The 21256-nt window shown below is 36.9% G+C and overlaps 1 protein-coding gene across 1 annotated transcript in view; it reads left to right on the top strand.

The window, feature by feature from the left end:
• Positions 1 to 20596, top strand: part of CAPZA2 (capping actin protein of muscle Z-line subunit alpha 2) — a 35444-nt gene extending 14848 nt beyond the window's left edge. Inside the window, exons 2-10 of the mRNA XM_065699683.1 lie at positions 1730 to 1793; positions 3710 to 3761; positions 4474 to 4537; positions 5071 to 5277; positions 6417 to 6496; positions 11281 to 11359; positions 14799 to 14870; positions 17489 to 17551; positions 18434 to 20596. Of these exons, the coding sequence (XP_065555755.1) occupies positions 1730 to 1793; positions 3710 to 3761; positions 4474 to 4537; positions 5071 to 5277; positions 6417 to 6496; positions 11281 to 11359; positions 14799 to 14870; positions 17489 to 17551; positions 18434 to 18574 (822 nt within the window). The 3' untranslated portion in view covers positions 18575 to 20596. The remainder of the gene's footprint in view (positions 1 to 1729; positions 1794 to 3709; positions 3762 to 4473; positions 4538 to 5070; positions 5278 to 6416; positions 6497 to 11280; positions 11360 to 14798; positions 14871 to 17488; positions 17552 to 18433) is intronic.
• The last annotated feature ends 660 nt before the right edge of the window (positions 20597 to 21256 follow it).

A 21256-nucleotide genomic window follows, 5' to 3' on the forward strand; every position in this document is an offset into this window, starting at 1 on the left:
TACCTGGGAAACGTGCAGATTGGTGGTTGGGGTAATCTAGCTAAGGCAGATGAGTTCATATTCCTTTGGGTCAAACCAGACAATCCAAGTCATGCTTTTTTCTTATCTGAGGAGGTGTTTCAGTAAGCTGCTATAGAAGAAGATGCTCTTGCCTCTCTGTGTCTCTTGTGAGAAGAGCAAACCCCGTGGCATTTATCTCAGTATAATGCAAATTTCTGTTTACATGGAAAGAGGTGTGAATTTGAGGTATTTGAGGCAGCAGATAAAGGCTGTCTGCAATCCAGAATGCAGCATTCAGTTTAGAAAGTTGGGAACTGACAGCTTTTCCATTTCTGTTAGCCAGCTCTGAGTGGCCGTGTGCTGACTTTCGGTGAGCAAAAAGCTGCCTGGGCTAGTCGTTTGGGATCTCATTGAGATTTGAACACTGCTAATGCCACAGTGAAGCTTAGGCCCTGTTAAGAACCAGGGGCCAGAACACTGTATTGCTACCCTCAGCTCTAAGTTCTAGAGCTCTAGCATGCTCAGGTAGCTCTTTTGTAGTTTAAAATACATATAAAAATGTAAACATCAAGCATTCTTTGGTTATTTTTAGGTATTTGTTGATGGAGTATGTGCCTCTCAAATACTTTTAATTTTGAGCAGGAAGCCCAAAGAGTGCAGACACTAATATTCCAACTGTTTATTTCATAAAAACATAACTGGCAATGTCAGAAATGGGAACTGTGGTTCAGGTGGTATCCTGTATTTGAATATTCAAGGGTGCAAGAGAGCTTTGAATGTCTCCTGAATTTAGATAACTGTAGTGTGAAGGCTAGGAACTTTGTCAAGTTAAGTTAGGAAATCAACACTTTTTTTATGATGGGTGCCCTTAACAGTTTAAGGGGGAAAGAAGAATGAATGAAAGTGAGTCTGCTGCGTGACATTGTGCAAGTAAGGTAATAGTTGAAAAGTTTTGAGGCACTTCACATGGAAGAAAAAAAAAAAAAAAAGATTTTTTTATGTTCCTTTTGTAAGCACATGTGTCTGCAGCTGTGCAACAAATAGTCCAGGGAACCAGCCTGGAAAACTAAATTCACTGTGCTTGGGCAAGCAGAAGGAGGGAGAAAGCCTGGGCAGGTGCACACACTTTTAGTGAAAGTATTGGCTTATGCTGTGTTTTGTCTGCAAAAGGTTGTTGCTGAAGGCAATTGCTGAAGGACTCTTTTAACCTTACCTAGTGGTACTGTGGTACCAAGAGGCCTTACAGGTAGACGCAGGTGAAATTACATGCTTTAGTGCCTATGAAAGTGTTTTTAAGCTCATGTAATCTATTGATTACTGTCTGGCTGTGGGCCTTCCAAAAGTTTAGAACCATAGGAAAGTATAATAAAATCAGAGGGGAAGCCTTGAAGATTGAATGTATCTTCATTGTGTTTTTTGTGTGTTGATTCCCAGGCATCTATGGACTGGAAGTTGAAATAGATTGTGAGATTACGTTAATCTCTTTTTGCCAGTAATACAAAACATGAGTGACTCAATTTCCTTTATCTGCTTTCGTCGCATATAATCTTTATTCCGTTTGAAGAGGTGAAACTTTATATTCTGTGTTTCTAACAAAGAGTAAGTAGTTTAAATAATGTGAACAAATACAGGAATCAGTGGAGTTGTACAATTTCATGTCTGGAATTCATGTTGATTGGAATAGGAAAGAATGCAAGTGTACAACCACATAAATGTTTTTGTATTTCAGGTGCGTATAGCAGCAAAATTCATAATTCACGCTCCTCCTGGGGAATTCAATGAGGTGTTCAATGGTGAGTATCTCTCCGCTCTGTCTTTTCATTTAAGGCATCTATAGCCAGAATTGTATTGCCAGTTACTCTCCTGAATTTTATGTAGCTTATATTTTAGCAGCTCACTTGCTGCAAGAGCTGGGTTTGCAGCTTGGCATAGTAAGCTTTGCAGTCACAAGACAGAATTTAAGTGCAAAAGGAAGAAAATGCCACTTTCCTCAGTGATGTGAGAATGAGCTTCTTTCTGGTTTTTACTCAGTCATGAATTAACAGTCACTAGGGGTTTTGTTTAGGAGAGACATGTACTCTTTCTTTTTTTTATTTTTCAGTCTTTAATAGACAATTACATTTTCCAACAGAAAGTAGTTGGAATTAAATAGTCTTTTATATCTAAGGAGGAATATAATGACAAATACTTAACACTGAATATACAGAGGGCTGCTGCCTAATGCTAGTTGTGAAAAGAATATTAATCTTCAGACATTTTTAACCCTTAGATTGTGAACACACTTCATCTTACTGAGTGTAATGGTAAAGTGAAAGAAAATTTGAAATCGGCTTCTCTCAACTATTGTTGCCTGAACTTTACTTAAGATGTTATTTTCCTTTAAAAAATACTGTGTTTGTCTTGCATCAAGGTACGTAGGCATACGTATCGCATAAAGCATATGGTTTGTAGCTGTAGCTGACAAATCTCTCTACTCTTATTTAAGCAAAGAAGGAAGTTTTAGTATCCTAAACTTTTAGTCAGTGTCAGGCTGGTGAGAGCTTAAATTTGTTAGAGAATATAAAAGTTTTATTCTTCAGTTAAACTGTGACCAGCTGATTATTATTTAAACTTACTGCATTTGTGAAATGGGCAATTGATGGGCTGCCCATTAAACCAGCTCCCTGAAAGTTAATACAATTTCTCAGAGCAGTACTGCTATAAACTTCATTGTTAAGCCAGTTTATAGTTGCAGCTACCTGCTCAGTAACTGAGTACAATATGTTTGAAAACATGTAACAAAGCATTTGATAATAAATGCCCGACCACTGTTCAATGGGATTCAAACTGACTTCTTAAAAAAAAGAGATAGCTTTAAACTCAAGCCCTGCAAACTGTGTTTTCATTTGGTTTGGCTTAGGGTTTTCTTGACTTTATGAGGTAGTTGTTTTCGTTTGGGGTGTTTTGTTGTTTTGTGTTTTGGTTTAGGTAATACTTCAAGTATATTCCAGATATTTATTTTACTTGTATGATACCTTGTGAATTTTTAGAATTTAAAGTGTTATATCAAGACTAATGATCAGTGCATTACATTGTTATTAAAATAGTACCTAGTAAATAGTAAGCCAGTAAGTCAAGTACATAAACAACAATTTACTGCCTAGTAAATATGAAGTCATTCTGAGGAGAGTATTGACTTTATTCTATATTCATGTGTTTCTTGTATGATGATAGAAGAAATTATATTATGATATACTGTACTCTGGCTATTAAGTGTCACTAAGGAAGAAAGACAAAAATGATAAGGCTGAAAAATTAGTAAGTACAACACATATTAATGTTGTCAAAATACAGTAATCACTACAATCAGTATAGTGTGAAGGATTTGGTAGTTTGCGTGTTACAAGTGAACTTGTGAATCCTGTACTGTTCTCATTCAGAACTTCTCTAAAAGGTAGTTTGACAGATTCCTACAGCTGTCACACAGCCTGAAGAATGGGGCTTATATATGCTTACCAGATTGTGTTGGAAGGAATCCATTTCCATACTACTCTTCTAACTTTTTTGAGTCAAAATTATGAAATATGAAGCAATAAATTTCCTACTTAGTATTCTTATGGGTGTGGGGTGGTTTATGGTTTGTGTTTGTACAATCTGTTGACATTTGCTATGTGACTGAAACAAGTTTCCGAGTTAACTGTACTTTTATGTTGTAAATACCTTCTTTCAGATGTTCGGTTGCTGCTTAATAATGACAATCTTCTCAGGGAAGGAGCAGCCCAGTAAGTACCAGATGCCACATGCTCAGTTAGGTAAAAGCAAGATGTTTTTCAGTAAGATTTTCACTGTCAGTAAGGGATTCATTTAAAAAGATGAGTGCTTGGCAAGTAAAACCTTATTGTGTTGTACGTCTTTGATAAAGATTAAATTCTTGGCAGAGGAGAGATCTGTACTGTATCGTAATATTTGGATCAATCATTTTGGAAATGCGTGACCTGGATTTTGGAACTAGTCTCCATCTTTTTGGATTTCATTTTCTGTTTCTTGGTACTAAGCGTTCAGTGTTAGGCGCTGAACATCTGTAAGATACTGCTTTCTTAGACCTTTCTATATCAAAACATTACACTTACTATATTTTATGCCAAAATTAGTGTCATCTATAAGAACAGACATGTCCAGCTTAGTAGGTTGGATCCCTGTGGATTTTAAACTTAATCTGTTGCTCCACTTTCTATGGGTTCCTGTAAACCTTATGTGTTTGTTTCTGTCAGGTTACTTGTGAACATAAATCATTGTGTGATGGTCATTGGAATCTGTAATTTGAACCAAAGTGATTCTAAGAATTTGGGCCTGCTAGATAACAAAGTATTGATATAATTCTTTTGATGCATCATTGCCCAGGTTATTAGATATTATTTAGATACCTTACGGATACTAAGGAAAAAGATTGTGCTTGACGCAGGCGTTTGGTGTTGGTTTTTTTTCCTCTTGTAGTGCGTTTGCACAGTACAACTTGGACCAGTTTACTCCAGTAAAAATTGACGGTTACGACGAACAGGTATGAATACAATGAAATCCTTGCCACGTTCCTTAAACTGTTCAAGATGTTATAGTATTGGAACATATCTTGGCAAGAAAATGAAAAGAAATGCATCTTTCCTGCCAAAATACAGAGACTATGGACCTCCAATGGTACTAGTTCCATAAGTTAATAATTTAGGGCATCTGAAGAGCTTGAAATTTCAGTCTGTGGTGTTGGCTTGAATTCATTCAGACATGATTTGGAGTTGTAGAAACAACTTGCTCCATCTCCAGTACTAGAAGACCTGAATTACTGTATTTCACTGTTTGCTGCAGTAAGAGGGTACGATTCAGGATGTTTTGTTTCTGAGTCAGTGTCATGTTAGACTTGTCCTCTTGTGCTATATGCATAGTTTATATGTCAATATACATATATGTATATATATGTGAGTCTTTGGCTATAAGTAAGCTCCAGTTAAATGTAGAATATAATTACATTTGTTGTGGGATTTTTTTTTTTACTCTTTTTTCCGAATAATAAATGTTATTAAATAAAATTTTACAATACAGGTTTTGATAACAGAACATGGTGATTTGGGAAATGGAAAGTTTTTGGATCCCAAGAACAAGATTTCTTTTAAATTTGATCACTTAAGAAAGGAGGCTACTGATCCCAGACCCCATGAAGTTGAAAATGCCATAGAATCCTGGAGGAATTCAGTTGAAACAGCAATGAAAGCATATGTGAAAGAACACTACCCAAATGGTGTCTGCACAGTAAGTACTAAATTATGTAACCATTGTGCCACTATAGACAGAAATCTAAAAAGAAATAAAAAAACTAAAACTGAAAACCAGGAAGATGGGCACTTCCAACAGTAAAGACAGCAAAGAATTTAGTCCTGTCAAGAGTTCATGCAGGGAAATGAGGGAAAACTTCAGATGTTTCATATTTCAGGTATTGGATTACTAGTGGGTGGTTACTGCAGGTGACAGTGATGACTTACGTCTCAGTGCTTAAGACCTTCTGTAGACTATTGCAGATTGATCCTGGCTGGTTACTTAAAAAAAAATAAATAAATCCATAAGACTTGCCTTGGCTTAACCTGACAGACAAAACTGTCAGCAAAGCAAACTGTTTTCTCTCCATGACATTTCTCAAAGTACTGTATTCTTACCACCAGAATCAGCAGGTTCTGATGGCTTCTTAAAATAAAACCTCTCAGTCTGGCCTAAATAGCATTCATTTACTGTTAAGGAGCCCTGTGACTAAAGCTTAGCAAACTGACCTAGTGATAGCTGTGGTTTGTATTAACCTGATGGAAAAATTAACTACAGAAAAAAACCCAAAACCATCAGTTGCTGAGTTAAAACATTGAATTTGATTCCAGGCAATCCAGATGATTTCCAGCTTCTGTTAGGGAAACCAGATTGCATGTTCACTGAGATAATTTTTAGTAGTATTTGAGTTTAGGGGATAAGCAGAACAGAAGACCAAACCCACCCTTTTAATCACCTTTTTGTTAGTCCATAAAGGCTTAAATCATCATTTAGTTGTAGAATAACTGATACCTAAAACCCTGCTGGTAAAGCTTATAGTCACACCAGTCACTGCTATAGGCTTAAAATGCCTATAATGTAGAAAAATGAATTTGCAGTATATAAAATTTCATTTAAGATGCTTGACCTTCAGATTTTCTAATCTTACATTTTTCTGCATTGTAATACACACTTTAATGTTTTATGTATAAAATACTATGTAAAAACCACAATGGTTATAAAATTAAATTTTACAGTTTATGTAACAATAAGAGAACAAGATACCTCTAAGCAGTTTGAGCAAGACAGATGCTGAAACTTAACTCTTTGTTGTTGTTGTTGGGTTTTTGTTTTGTTTGTTTTCATTTCTAATTCAGGTGTATGGTAAAACAATTGATGGACAGCAGACCATTATTGCATGCATAGAGAGCCATCAGTTCCAAGCAAAGAATTTTTGGTAAGTTACTGTATGGATGCAAATGCAGTAAAATACAGCAGATGTATTTTACTAGTGCCATTACACTAGTAACCCTTAGTTCAGAGGAGGAGGTGCTGGCACACCTTGCATGTGACTTTTTTTTTCCTCCTTTCACCCCAAGTTTTTCTGCCAAAACTACATATGTATATATATCTTCCTTTATGGTAAGTAAAGCGGCAGGCTACATGTCTACATCTCCTTCAAAGAGCTTTGTGAACTTCATAGAATTCCTTACGATTCTTCCAGTTTATCACATCAGCACAGATATCCTTTCTCTGTTCCTTAATACAGTTGCTTCTGCTAGTGTTGTTTCCTTTGTTGTGACTGATACCATAAATCCAGCTCCTCCTACTTTGAATATCTTAGAGAAAGGTGACCAAAGTTTAATATAATGTCAGACTTGAGTTGTTAGTTTTTTGGTGAGCTAGATGAAAGTGGTCTCGGGTGGAATGAGCTCTTATAAATTGCAGCTTGATTTTCTTGTTTCTTCACTTGATTAAAAGATGTTTTCCACAGTCTGGAGTGAACTTTGGGTAGCTCCTTGCAGTAAACTGGCCAGAGACAAGAGAGATATCACAGTATCAGAAATGAGATAAGGAAGTGTATCTGAAAGATAGCTAGTATATGCAGTTCTATGAAGAAATGGATTTCATTATTTTGTTTGCTATTTTGCATCTACTTGAAACCCTGTTAATGTGCGTAAGTGCAGAAATACTGTTTTCTGATGCTGAAGGTGAATATTATAGTTGTATAGTAATTTGAGCATGTGTCTACATCCGTTCAATGATTTGCCCAGTACACTCTTTGCACAGTTAATAATTTCTTCCACCGACTTAAACTTGACTGTTAAGTTAAGGCTGCATGGTTTACATCAATATCAAAAGTAACTTGAAGTAATACTGAGTTTTCTTTTTAGGTCAGAAGTACAAATAAATTCTGGTATTCCAAATAGTTACTTTAATACTGTAGTCTTTAAAGAAGAGAAACAGATATGCAACAACCGTTTAGAGATGGAAAAAATCTTTCTTGAAAGTTTTCATTAATAAAGTTATGGTCAAACCTATATGGGTAAATATTGACCATGCTCCTAAGACTTTTATAGGGGGATAATCAGGCTCTAATTCTCACTCTTAGCAAATTTTAATAAATTTATATTGGTTTGGGGGATTTAGGGATGGAGGAGTGTTAACCAAAGTTAACCAGACTTCTCAGTTATCCAGCTGGATGTCTGGGTATCCAGCCCAGGCCGCAGCCAGTGTTTGTTCTCAAGGTGTCGCAGGTTTTTAGGCATTTGGAAGGCTGGCAGCCTATCACGAAACCAAGTTTGTGGGATGACAGAAAATCAATACAGACCAAAGAAAAATGTTCTAAGATTTCTGAAATACTATCAGCATAGTAGGAGAGATGGTTTATTAAAGAATGTGAAAGAAAAGGAAGGGCAGTTAATCTCTTACAAAACCTCTTAAGTCAGCAGAGCTAAATAATGATGCATTGTCTTTAACTTAGAGCATTTCCTGCAGAAAGATCCTTCTGAACTTGAACACTTCTTATTGTAATAGCATCTTAAGGACAAAAAAAGATATCCCAGAGTAGCAGCATTGTGTTCATCTTGGCTTTAAGGACTACAAAGTGACTAAGAAGCAAAAAAAAAAATGTGGTAGCTAGTCATTGAATCCTGTGCATCTATAAAATGTAGTTGTCGTGGTTTAAACCGATCCACACAGCTCGTCCACTCACCCCCCCCCGACCCTCCCCGCTCCCAGAGGGATGGGGAGGACAATCAAGAGAATGTAACTCCCACGGGTTGAGATAAGAACAGCCCAGTAACTAAGGTATAACACAAATCACTGCTGCTGCCACCAATGACAATATTGATAAGAGAAAATAACAAGAGAATACAATACCACCGCCGAACGAGTTCGACCCCCCTGAAGAGAGAGTGTGGCCTTCCGGGTAACTCCCAGTTACCTCCCTGGGCATGACGTGCTGTGGTATGGAATACCTCTTTGGCTAGTTTGGGTCAGGTGTCCTGTCTCTGCTTCCTCCCAGCCTCCCCTCATCCCCAGCAGAGCATGAGACTCACAAAGTCCTTGGCCAGAATAAACATAACTTAACAACAATTAAAAACAATCGGTGTTATCAGCTCTCTGCCCAGGCTGGAAGTCAAAACACAGAGCTTGCACCAGTTACTAAGAAGGAGCAAAACGGCTCCTGGTAAACCCAGGACAGTATCCACCCCTTATTCCATACCATTCACATCATGCTCAGATCCCACATTTTCAATATACCATCTCTCTTACATGTATATCTACATATATATATATATCCACACATACACACAGACAAAGAAATCATTTCTTAGTGCATGGACCAATCCCTGTAATGCTGTTGAGTCCATTCAGTCCATGATGTCAGGTTCCATCCCTTGTAACAGTCTTTCAGGGCAGGAAAGGCTGTGTACAATGTTGGATCGTTGCCTGCTGATGCTGATAGTTCCTTCACTGCAGAACTTGTCTGGTTCTATCAGAATTCATTCTCTGTTGGGATGATGGTTGGAGGGAAGTCAGGGCCAGTCGCTGGTGACCTGAAGAAATCTAATTGATGGGCTATAAAAGTATTACACAGCAGGCAACTGCATACAATTAAGTTTCATTGACTGTTTTCCCCAGCTGCAGTGTACAGTGCATTTTTAACGTCCGGAGTGGTCCGAGGGCTACTGCATGAGCTATCTCGTGTTTAATTTGCTCAAAGGCTTGTTGTTGCTCAGGACCCCATTTAAAATCATTCTTCTTCCGGGTCACATGATAGAGAGGGCTTACAGTCGAACTGTAATTTGGGATGTGCATTCTCCAGAACCCCACAGCACCCAAGAGAGCTTGTGTTTCTTTCTTATTAGTTGGTGGAGACATTGCTGTTATCTTGTTGATCACATCTGTGGGGATCTGTCTACGTCCATCTTGCCACTTTATTCCCAAAAATTGAATCTCTTGTGCAGGTCTCTTGACCTTACTCCATTTTATGGCAAAACTGGCTTTCAGCAGGATTTGGTATATTTTCCTCCCTTTCAATATGACTTAAGTGTTCGAAGTTCTGATAACTATTAGAGGGGCCCCGCCTCCAGCCAGGTGGAGGTAGGGGATAATCGGATTTACTGGACTGTGTGGGTCAAATGGCCTGGCACATCAGTCCCACAGAAGTATAAGGCTTTAGTAGATACCGGTGCACAGTGTACGCTGATGCTGTCAAGCTGTCAAGGGGTGGAACCCATCTATATTTCTGGAGTGACAGGAGGATCCCAAGAGTTGACTGTACTGGGCGGGGGGGCGGTATGTGTAGAGGGAGAAGCCACCTTTCTGTCAGTGATGTATGTCTGCATAGAAATGGCCAAAGTTTAAAACTTTCAAAAGTCTCCCTTTTTAATGTATTCAGTGGGGACTCATAGGCTCAGAGTCTTGGGCTATACTCTCTGCTGAAGTCACTCTGATTGGGGTTTTTTTTATTATTCTTCAGGGGACTCCCTGGGACTAAAAGCAGCCAATAGGAAAAATTAGAGAAAGAGACATATACAGCACTTAGACTACATCAAGCAGAACCTAAATTCAGACATCACCTAGGTCATCATTATACCTTCTGCTCACGCAAACATGCATGTGCTTTCCTGAGGGAAACAAACTAGAGCTACAGTGGAAGAATTGAGCCTCCCTGGTGACTGTTTTTTCTATACATCCTAGATGTAGATATGGGAAATGACACTGGAGAAGCTACCAGTAATATTAGTATCACTGAGTTACGGGGCCCTTTCAGTTTCTTAGAGACTCCAACATGCTGCTTCTGAATTGCTTTAGTCTGAATTTTCAGTGATAATCTATAGTTTAGATATTGTCTGAAATAATTATCAATGGCTTTATTATTGAGTTAACGTTGTTCGTATCAGGGATGTGTCAATATAGATATGTTAGTAGCTGTTAATCTTAAAGTCTCTCTTTCCTTTCCTTTGTTGAATGTACTGGAATCTACACCTAACCTTAGTAGGACTGGAACTCGTAGTTTCAACTTTCTTTCCTTCTTTAAGTGCAAACAAAAGAGGAATCAAGAGACGGCCACAATGCATTCTTAATATAGCTTTAATGTACTAACCTTCTAATTCACTAACCTCATAACTGAAAAAGAAAATGTCTAGTCTACAGGAAAGAAATCAGGTGAAACTACAATCTCCCCATACTCTTTTCCAGATGTTTGAAACTCCCTTTAAGCAATTTGGCAAGGATGTTGAATTTGTAGAAGGAAACTGGAAGGAAATAGTTGTCCTGGAATAGAAATGCTAGAAGTGCTGAAAGGCCTAGTTACAGTTCAGCATAGTGGAAAGTTTTGCTACTTTTAAGATTCCTTCCGTTCAAGTTTTTCATAGCCTGATGTGAAGTGTGACTTCCGCTGATCCAGCAAGCCATCCAGGTCCCAGAAACAAAATACTGACTATATATGCCTAACTAATTATAAAGGAGGGGAAGAACATTGGAGGCTTTAGGTATTTTCAGAAGTTAATTCCTTGTTAAAAGGTCCTTGCTAATAAATCTCCTTGGTCCACATCCAAAATATTTTGGGGAACTGTTCTCAACTTACTATAGGGCTGAATCGTCAAGGAGATACTTTGTGCATGTGTGCACAGCATATTTCATTCTGTTTTCCTTTGACTATTATTATATGTTGGGTCTTCTTCTTAACCAGTGGGGTGACATCTGATTTCCGTTTTATTTTCTTTAAAGGAATGGCCGTTGGAGGTCAGAATGGAAGTTTACAATCACCCCTTCAACCACTCAAGTGGCTGGCATCTTGAAAATTCAGGTATGCTTATCTCAGACTGTGTCCTGATCAGTAAACTCTCCAGTTATTATCAAGGGAGATTCAGGCCAGTGTATTAAATATTCTAAGAGAATTTGGGGACCCAATAAGCAAAGCAGAGATGGCCATTCACTTAAGTGTTAGTGAATTTAATTGCATATTTACCTAATCTTACAAACAGAAGAATATGTGTTTAATGGTTTAGAAGACTTTCAGAAGGTGTATTCACCCCAGCTAGGCATGTATCTCTTTGGTTTCTTGCTTCTTGAATTCAAAGTGGCACAAGCCTTTCCTGAGGGTATGCTCTTTTTTAAAGTACAACTTTTTTTCTTCTTTAACTGATAATAGCAGGATTTGGATTTTTTTCATGTTACCCACCCAGCGGCTCAGAAAGGTGGGAATCTTTGGTTTCAGTCATTCCACCATCTGTAGTTTTTGAATCAGGGTCTGCTTCATTCAGAATTTGCCCTTACTGGTGGCTTTAGGGCATTCATACTGCCTGAGCAGGAATGCAGAAATCTTGAGACCAAAGGAAGCCTGACTTGTCATGTGGTCAGCAGGGGGACTTGATTTCCTGGATTGGTTCCTTGGAATGTGTTTGCATATTTTGCAGGAGTTTATTAAAACAGTTCTGGAATCAGGGACTAGGATCTTAGTGCAGCCTGGCTTTTAGCACAGTACTTTATTCAAGTTCCATTTTCCTGCTCTTTCTGTGCCCCCATGAGTTTTGCACTTCCTTACTGGTCAGTGAATTGACTGCAGAAGGAAGATACAATGCAGTGTCTTTCTAGCCATACCCTGAAGCTAGGATGTTATTTTAGGATGCGGTAGGTAGCTGTGTTCAGATCCACCCAACCGGGGGCCTGAATCTGGTTTCACTTTCTGGGGCAAATTCTCTGACAGCTAGAATGATAGTCAAATATCGACAACCATCATTGTTGTCTGATCAAAGTCATGGTAAGCATCTTAAGTAACTTTTAGGCTTCTCAAGAATTTGGGAGGATGTAAGTAAACTGTCACTCAAATCCAGCTGGCAGCAAAGATTTTCTCCACAGCATGCACTTCTGGTTAAATGTTTTAGGAGATTTTTCAGAACAAGTAGGCAGATGTCTACCTAATTCTGGGAAAGGTGAGCCCAGTAGCCTAGAAAATAGCCTGATTTAGGGATGTTAGGTAGATTTTAATAAGCATCTTGATTTGGACACCAGCTGATTTTGTCTTTTATTACTGTTTCACATAATTAAGGCATTGTTTACATCTGTTAAAGTCTGTGTTCCGGAAAGTGATGAAAAGTTTCACTTTTTTGCTACTTGCTTCACCAGGGAATTTTCAAGTCAGTTTCAATTTCTTTAGAAATTGTGTACAAATTCTTCAGTGTTTGTGGGAGTGCTCCCCTTACTCCCTCCAGATAAAGTGCTTCAGGGTACTGAAGTTTGTGTTATTTGCAATACAGCCATTCCCCTATTTGACAGCAGTACAGGCATTGCTCTGTTTCTGATAAGAGCTTTTAAAAATAAGTTGGGGCAGATTCCAGCATTGCCTGCTATCTTCAGGTGTTTTCAGTATTTTTAAGGTCACTTGCACAATTTCTTCCCTTAAAAAAAAAAAAATCTATTAATAAATTCTAACATAGGATATTCTCAACTGTCTTAATCTCTTATATTGATTAATTTTCTTTTAATTATATTTAAGGGTAAAACTGCAATAGCAGAGCCTTTTACTAAAACTAAGTCCCTGTGGTGCTTGGACATTCTCCAACTGTGCATGGAAAAAAACTGATAAGTGTACTGGTTACTAATTTTATCTCTTAGATAATTTGTTATTTTCATCCCTCCTTAGTTAACCTTTCCAAGAGGTTCTGTTCATAAACATCATCCTTCTTGTAGCCTTCTGAACCCAGCCCTAGCATTCTAGAAGGATGTCAGTGAGGTATAGTACAGAACAGTTACTTCTCATATTTTGTGTAAGATATAACACATCCCAGAACAGATTTGACTCTTGATCCCTGTTAAGTTTTTAGGCCTGAGCATTTGCCAGGAATGTGACTTGGTAAGATAGATAAGATGTTCATGCTGATGCTGGCCTCAGAGCACAGGGGTGGTTTGGGCTCTCTGCAGTGGACTGTGACAAAGAGGGGAGGTTCATACTTCTCTGGGTTCTGCTGTTTCATTCGGAGGTCTCAGATTTTGCACTGAGAAAGTACTTCTCATCTTTTAGGAACTGGATTGAAAAAGGCTGGCAGAAGTTTTACCCAGTATTTGATTTGAAAAGAAGCTTATTTTATGGTTAGGATGGTACCTTCTGTTGAAAAATAAGTATTTGATAATAAGCAAAATAATAATGTAAGATGAATGATAGGAAATGTTTTTTTTTTTTCATATAGAAAACCTTTCTTTTGCTTAGGTATTACAGCTGTCTTACTCTGTTGTTTCCTCTATTTTTTATAAAATTAGCAATCTCTTACACACATGGTCATAATGTATATGAAATTATGGTATTGTGCATTGCTCTCCAAATTAAAATGTTACCTTGGCTAATAAGGTGAGACACAAATGTTTCAGTTTCTCATAATATCAGCTACATTGACTATGTTGACTTTTATCAAAATTGTAAAAAGATCTTTAAGGATACCTGTTTAAAAGTCAGTGTCTTCTGTGTCAGTTATTATGAATGATTACATGTAACTATATATGCTTCCTGTTTAAGTTTTCCAACCTTTGCATTAGAAACTGAATGTTTTCAGATCCTTCCCAACTGAATTTGAAAGTACTGAAGTTAGCTTGGGTAGAGTTCTACTGGTCTCCTCATGCTGCAAAATAATCAAGGAAGCTATTCTGTAGATATGACATTTCAAGAGGAAATAGATTTCATTCTGCTTTGCTATCTAACCTTGGCAAACTCTGTTTCAAATAGCTCTTTTGTTTAGATATATACCAGCTTTTGTTATGAGCTATATCTAATAGAGGAAAATACCAAAACTACGCAGATCTAGAAAGGGAAGCTTAATGTTGCGCTGTCCCTAGAAAAGAGTTTATATGATGCAGAAAAACATCTTCATAGTATCCTGAAGCTTTGCCAAAACTATTCTCATTTTGAATATATCTTCACCATTTAGAATAGCCTATTCATTTCAAGAGTTTCTAGTAAGGTCCCATAAATAGTATGTTGTTGTCATCATGATGTTTCATGTAAAGATGTTTACATTTTGATTAACACCAACACAAAAAATGCTTCAAGTACCTTCTTTACTATTCCCCTCAAAAATATTTAGATTTTACAACATTTTGTTTTTCCAATTTGTTTTGTTGTTCTGTAACATTTTATGTGTGTTTTCATTTCATTTGTGTAGGTTTGTTGTTATGATAAATACTATAGTGCTTTGATTTTCCTGTATGTTGTTGGTCTCTAACATTTCATACAATATTCTTTAATTTTTCTGTAGGTTCATTATTATGAAGATGGTAACGTTCAGCTGGTGAGCCATAAAGACATACAAGATTCTCTAACAGTGTCTGTAAGTGAACTTTTAAAAAGCTTAGTCCATATATTGAAGTGACTTTTCAATTTAAGAAGAAAAGCAAGATTAAAAAAGGCTCAGAAATTGGGATGTGAGTTTGCTGTTTTGCGTGAATGGGAATTAATGTTCTAATTTTTAAATAGTGTGTGTGTAACATTTACTACTTCTACCTAACGTATAGTTACTGTTTAAAACTAAAAGGAAAAAAAAAACCAAAACCTTAAATTAATATATGACTGCATGTGGCTTATATAAATTAAATTAACTTTGATTGTAAATCTGTAATTAGCTTCCTGTCAGTCTTTCTGCACTGTTGTATTTAAACTTTTGTAGGTCTGCAGAATGACCTATAAAATTATTTTTTTAATATGAATAAGGTTTGAGTTATAACAACCCACTTACATAGTACAATAGGAGACTCTCCTTTGCTTCACTGGGAGAAGACCAGTATGCTAAAATTAGTAAACAAATGATACCAGTTGGTGAGTACTCCCCCTTCATTTCCTCCCTGTCTGTAACTGGTGCTGTCAGCCTCTTGCTTTTCCATACAAAAAGCCCTTTCAGAGATGCTTCAGCTTGAGAAGCATAACACGCTTTATATTTAAAGCATCTTATTGTTTTTCAACTTCTTCCCAAATGGATTATGTGAGAAGCAGGCAGTGAAAGTAAAAGTTGTTTGAAAACAGTATTAGATACATTGGTAATGTGGCAATATGAACAACTACTGCTTTTGAAGTAATGCTCCTCTTGCCTACTGGAGATTGCGTTTATAAACAGGGAGATTTTCTGTTGGAGTGTTCTGTAATAAAACTTGAGCTGGTGAGGTCAAACTGGCAGAGGGCATTTGTAAAAGCAAACAGTAGAAGCGTTTAAAAGTTAATAACTAGTCGTGACCAATTTGTCTGAAAAGCTTAACTCATCAATAAACAATATTGTTTGCTAATATAAAGAAAGGCTTGTTGGCTTTTCAATTGTAATAGCACTACAAAGAATGGGGGGGGTGGTGCCAACTGATAATGCTCCTGGAGCTGTAGGTATAAAGTTACTTTTGATCCCCTAAGTGAAGGGATCCGTTTAGTCCATCATTCAACTAAAAGTTGCTTCAGGGAAGATCATGTGGAAGAAGTTCCCCTTTCAATAGCTTTTGCTTCACTTTCTATTGGGAAATAATTTAAACCTATTCCGCAATTTAATAAAGCAGGAGAAGACCGATAAGTAGGAAAACATCTTTTATCTAACTTTCCTACCTTCTGTTAAAACAAAAGCAAGTATGCTGCTAATTACCAATTTTTAGCCTTGATTTTGAGCTTCACAGAGGGCAGAGGCTGCACACGTTCTTATTTCACACAGAAGGAATGGTAGGTAGATTAAAAGGAGCCTGAATGACTCTTCTTTTTTGTTGTTTGGCAGAGAAGCAGTTTTATATCATTAATGTTCGCAACTGAAATAAATGACTGAAGAGGTCTGTTGTAGCTAGAGCTATGAATAGTTTTGCTGAAGGTTAGTTTCTTATCCCTAGTTTCTCTCTGAGCCAAATAAGACTTCATACCCCTGAATTCTTCCTTTTGTTAGCAGAGCCTTTGAATTCATTGCCTCAGTTCAGTGAAAAGTCAAAGCCCTTTCATTGCTACTTGGTCTCTGACTCCTCCTTTATGTCTTTCTGTGGTGTGTAGGAGCGCTTTCACGGCTGCTAGGTGCAGTTTCACTGGAACTTTGAACCAGTTGTAATCGAAGCTGCCACAGTTCTTTCCCAGTCTTTGCCTTTGTAGGAATGAGGGATCACATGGGGAAAGAACACTCCTAACTTTCAACAGCTTCTGCAGAAAGCACCCTTAGGAATGTCTCTAACACCAAGTTGGAAGTCTTGAAATTCATGAACCCTCACTTCCTTCTTGAGACTTCTTTCAAGCACTTCAGTTAATTTGTCTCCAGATTGACTGATGGGTCATTTTTTATTTTCAAGACAAACACACACTTGCATACTTAAGGGTGAGGCCTGAAGCCAAGGAAGTGTTTATCAGCCGTAATGAATTTTGGACATTGTGGTATGTGGGACCCTCATTTTTGCAAGATGTACTTGAGGATGTTTTTAGAAGTCTAGGCATATAATGTCGAGTGTTTGCCTCTGTTTAGTCTTCGGATTCAGAATGTGTAGAGGTGAACAATTTGTCTTGATTTTTTTTTTTGGTTGCATTCTGCATACTTCTGGGTTAGGTGGTGGTCTCTTAAGTTTTCCTGAATTTGTACTGGAAATTTAACATTGATAATACATGTACTCTGTATGTTTTTAGAGATTTGTGTGTGTACATGGTCATACTTCCAGATGTTATTCTGGTCCATGTGTCTTTGTAATGCCATAGAATTTTAAATCAGAATATACTAATGAGCTCCATGGTAACTTTTATGCATGTTGCCATTCAACTGTTTTTATGTGGCATGTGCCTTTTGGATAAACATTTTGTTCAGTTTTGGTATAGCCACTAAATGGTTGTGTCTACCTGGAGTCTACCTGACATCACTCATAACTACAGAAAAAAAACATAATCCAAATGCTCTTGGGATCATGCTGTACATCAGACCTCATTCAGATATGCTGGTTTTTTGTTTTTTTCTAGAATGAAGCCCAGACAGCAAAGGAATTTATAAAAATCGTAGAGGCTGCAGAAAATGAATATCAGGTATGTTGGAAACAAAAACTGTATCCTTACTCACATGTATAACATTACCATATACTTAACCAAAGCTAGTATTCTATAATGAGCAAGCTTCTGATACCAAGATAAAGCAGTTCCTTACAAATGTAGATTATATGCTGCTGTTAACTGTATCCTCCCTTTTCATATCTTCTGGTGATTTGCAATCACCTACTTAAAGCAACATTAAAATGGGTTTTGTTTTGAGAGCAGGAAGGTCCCTGGCATGATCAAATACCATCAATTCTGAGCTCTTTCAGTATTAGTGTATCCCTTAAGTGGAATTTTTGTACAGATTCTGTTTAGAGTCTGTTAGACAGCTTTGCTAAGTATAAGTATTATCCATTTCAGTTAGTCATTTTAAAGTTAGCAAAGTGTAACTGTTCTAGATATCCTCTGTAGATGTCAATTCACGTTCATTTAGGTCTTGAGCACAAGGTAAATTTCAGATGCCATGTTCTGTCAGTTTAAGAAAAACGCTCTTTAATAAAAATTTACTATGTATGTATCATGTGTATTGTATTCAAGTTCATACGATATTGTGGACTGACCCAACTATCGCCACAGAAAAAGCAGTGGAAGACTTTGGTGTCTGAAATTAATGATGTATGAGCTAACTGATCAGGGCTTTATTCATGCTGCTGTGGTTTGCTGAAGCCCTTAGGCTATGGCCATGTTTATTGCAGCTGTCTCACTGATTTTCTTCACATAGTTTCAGTCTAGATCTAGCAGCTTTCCTTCATAAGATATTATTTTAATGTAGAATATTTTTATTAAGCCTTTTTAAGAGGTAACAAGACTACTCAGTCATTTAACTTCTGTAACATCCTGTTCTTGATGTGTCTTTGTTTTGTGTGACTTCAACAGACTGCTATCAGTGAGAATTATCAGACTATGTCGGACACTACTTTCAAGGCCTTACGTCGACAATTGCCAGTTACCCGCACCAAGATTGACTGGAACAAGATCCTTAGCTATAAGATTGGAAAAGAGATGCAGAATGCTTAAAGTGAACGTTGCATGACTGGATCATTTTAGTGTCCTTGTAATACAAATAAGAATTACAAAAAGTATGTGGAACTGTCAAATCACCCAGTCAGCATGGGCTTTTGCCATTGAAAATCACTGTAAGTAGTTTGGTTAGAGCACAAATCTTAGCTACTTGACTTTCTTCCTTTTTCTTTCTTTTCAAAGGGTTGCAGCTTCAGTGTAGCTGAATATTTTCCTTTAGAGTTTCTGTTGTACCTTTATTTTTTTATAATGAAGAGACCATGCCTTTAGTTTTCAATTGCAAGTTAAGAACAGTTGGGAAAAATATTTTTGCATATGATAACCCTTTCTCTTGCTTTCATGTGAAATGGACAACTTCCAAAATCTGCTGGATTCTTTGTGGAGATCAGTAATATGCATTTCTAGGTCAAGGTCAACATGGAGTGTTGTAGGTGCTCTTTTTGAAATTGTGTATCCTTTCATTGTATGTAAAATTGGGAAAAGCATTTTCTGTGTTGTGTAAACCTTTCAGAATACTTATTTAGCTCCTTGGTAACTAAATTCTTTTTTCTTTTTTTAAAGGAAAGGGCAAGTTCTAACACTGTTTTAAGATTTCAAAATTAAATAAAAGTACTTATTTCAGAAATGCATTTAATGCTTTGTATCTGACAATTAAGTGAGCTCAAACTGTCTGCCCTTGAGGTTTCTCTATCATAAGCCACAAATGTATTATAACAAGGCATATTGTAATATATAACCCTGTACTCCTTGCTGTGTCTGTCAGTTTATTTTTTTCTTGGATTGAAATGTACTAAAATTCAGTGTGACATTAAAATGCAAATTTTCTATTTATTTGAGTATCAGATTGCTTCCTGATATAGCTTAATTTTGGTGTTTCTATGTTTGTTTTTTTGTTTTGTTGTTTTTTTTTTTTAAGATACTGCTTAAAACAGCCACAAACTTGTGGCTTATTGGCTATTCTCAGTGTATTTGGAGATTGTTGTAATATCATCATTTCCATCAGCATTTAAGAAACATCAACATATGGAAGCCTACTTAAAACAGGTATATTTTAGCTTCATATTGGCCACAGAGGATGGAAGAAATTACAAAAACAAAACCAATGTATTTGTCTGGAGAATACTTCCCCTGTCTGATATATCTAGTATTGAAAATGGATGTCAGGTATCTAAAAACAGGGATTTCATTACAAATGCTGCATCAGACCTTCATGAAATGCATGGACTTCATTTTTAATTGGATGAAAACATGTTTTAAATCATGCTGCCTAATTATATTGCTCATGATACATAAGCTTATGATGGAAAATTAAACAGCTTCTGTATTTTTAGAAGGCAGGTATTTATGCACACTCCTAAACCAGTAAAGCTTACACAAAGGTTTCATATCTTTGTTTGCAGCATGATACAATTAATTAATCTGTTGAGTTACAGCATAGCAAGAGAGAGTCTGGACTTGTAGAAAAATGTACACACAGAACAGTTTACCGTATGAATTGTAGTAACAATACCCCTATGTGATGTTCTTCAGTGCTGTCTTATAAAGGGGTATAGAATTAACTGAAGTTCTTGACATTGCTGCTACTTTACAGTACTCAGCTGTATAGTAAAAGAGTGGGATTTGTTCTACCAGTCTTCCTGCAAAGTTGCCCTCTTAGTTGTCTCCACAGGTCAGCTTTGAATCATGTTCTTTAAAAGAAGGCTTTTAACAGTTGTATATGAGCTAGTAACATGCGGAGTCGCTGTCAAGTCAGTCTGTCAGTCTTAGGAAAGATCTAAATACACACCTGGTTTGAAGAATTTCTTCAATGTATTTAACAACAAACTAAAAATCAAAGGCAATGAATGGTCAGTTAAGAGAACTGTTACTGGGCAACAACTGTGCAAATAACTTTTCTAGCTGTTTTTATTGTGTATGACCGGAATCAGCACTGGCTAAAAGTCAGAATGCTATTTTTCTTACCTGAAATAAAAAGCTAGTTTTAAATATATTCCTAATAAAGAGGTATTTTACTGTGAAGTACTCTATTATTCTGTTTTCTTCTCTGTTTATTCGGTCTTGTGATAGCCTTAATGCGTATCTTCAAAGAATAGTATCCTACAGGTTCAATTCTACCAGTAGGGTGACATAGGTAGATTTGTATTACTTACATTTTTTTCCTGTTGTGTTAATTTTTAGTCTGTGAGATGATTTTACACCTTGAACATCAAATTTATTAAGTTATAGCTTCAATAAAGCCATTTATAAGTAAATAACTACTTTGTTACTTTTTTGAGATGGTATGTTGCATCATATTTAGGGGTAACGACTCCCCAGCTGAAGCTGACCTGAGTATCAGCTCAGGCACATGGCACATTTGGAGTTCTTGATGTCTCTCAAATATTTTGGATGTCCCTGCTCTTTCCTTTCGTTTCTACCCTACCCCTTTTAAATTGGAGAAATTTATAGCTTGCTTGATAGGCTTCAGGATACTGTGTGTAGGTAAAGCACTTCCTCTGAGAAATAGTGCTGTGGCAATTGTCTTAATGTGAATTACTGTTCGTTTATACTCTATTTTAAATATAAAGACAAGCTTTGTATTGTGGAATGCTGATGTACTGGACATTATGTCTTGTAATATGGACTTGTAAAATGCTTGTGTTTATGAAGTGTATTATGTCTTACTCATCTCAGTGCCCT

Source organism: Lathamus discolor, chromosome 1 (genome assembly GCF_037157495.1).
Source record: "Lathamus discolor isolate bLatDis1 chromosome 1, bLatDis1.hap1, whole genome shotgun sequence".
NCBI lineage: Eukaryota > Metazoa > Chordata > Aves > Psittaciformes > Psittacidae > Lathamus > Lathamus discolor.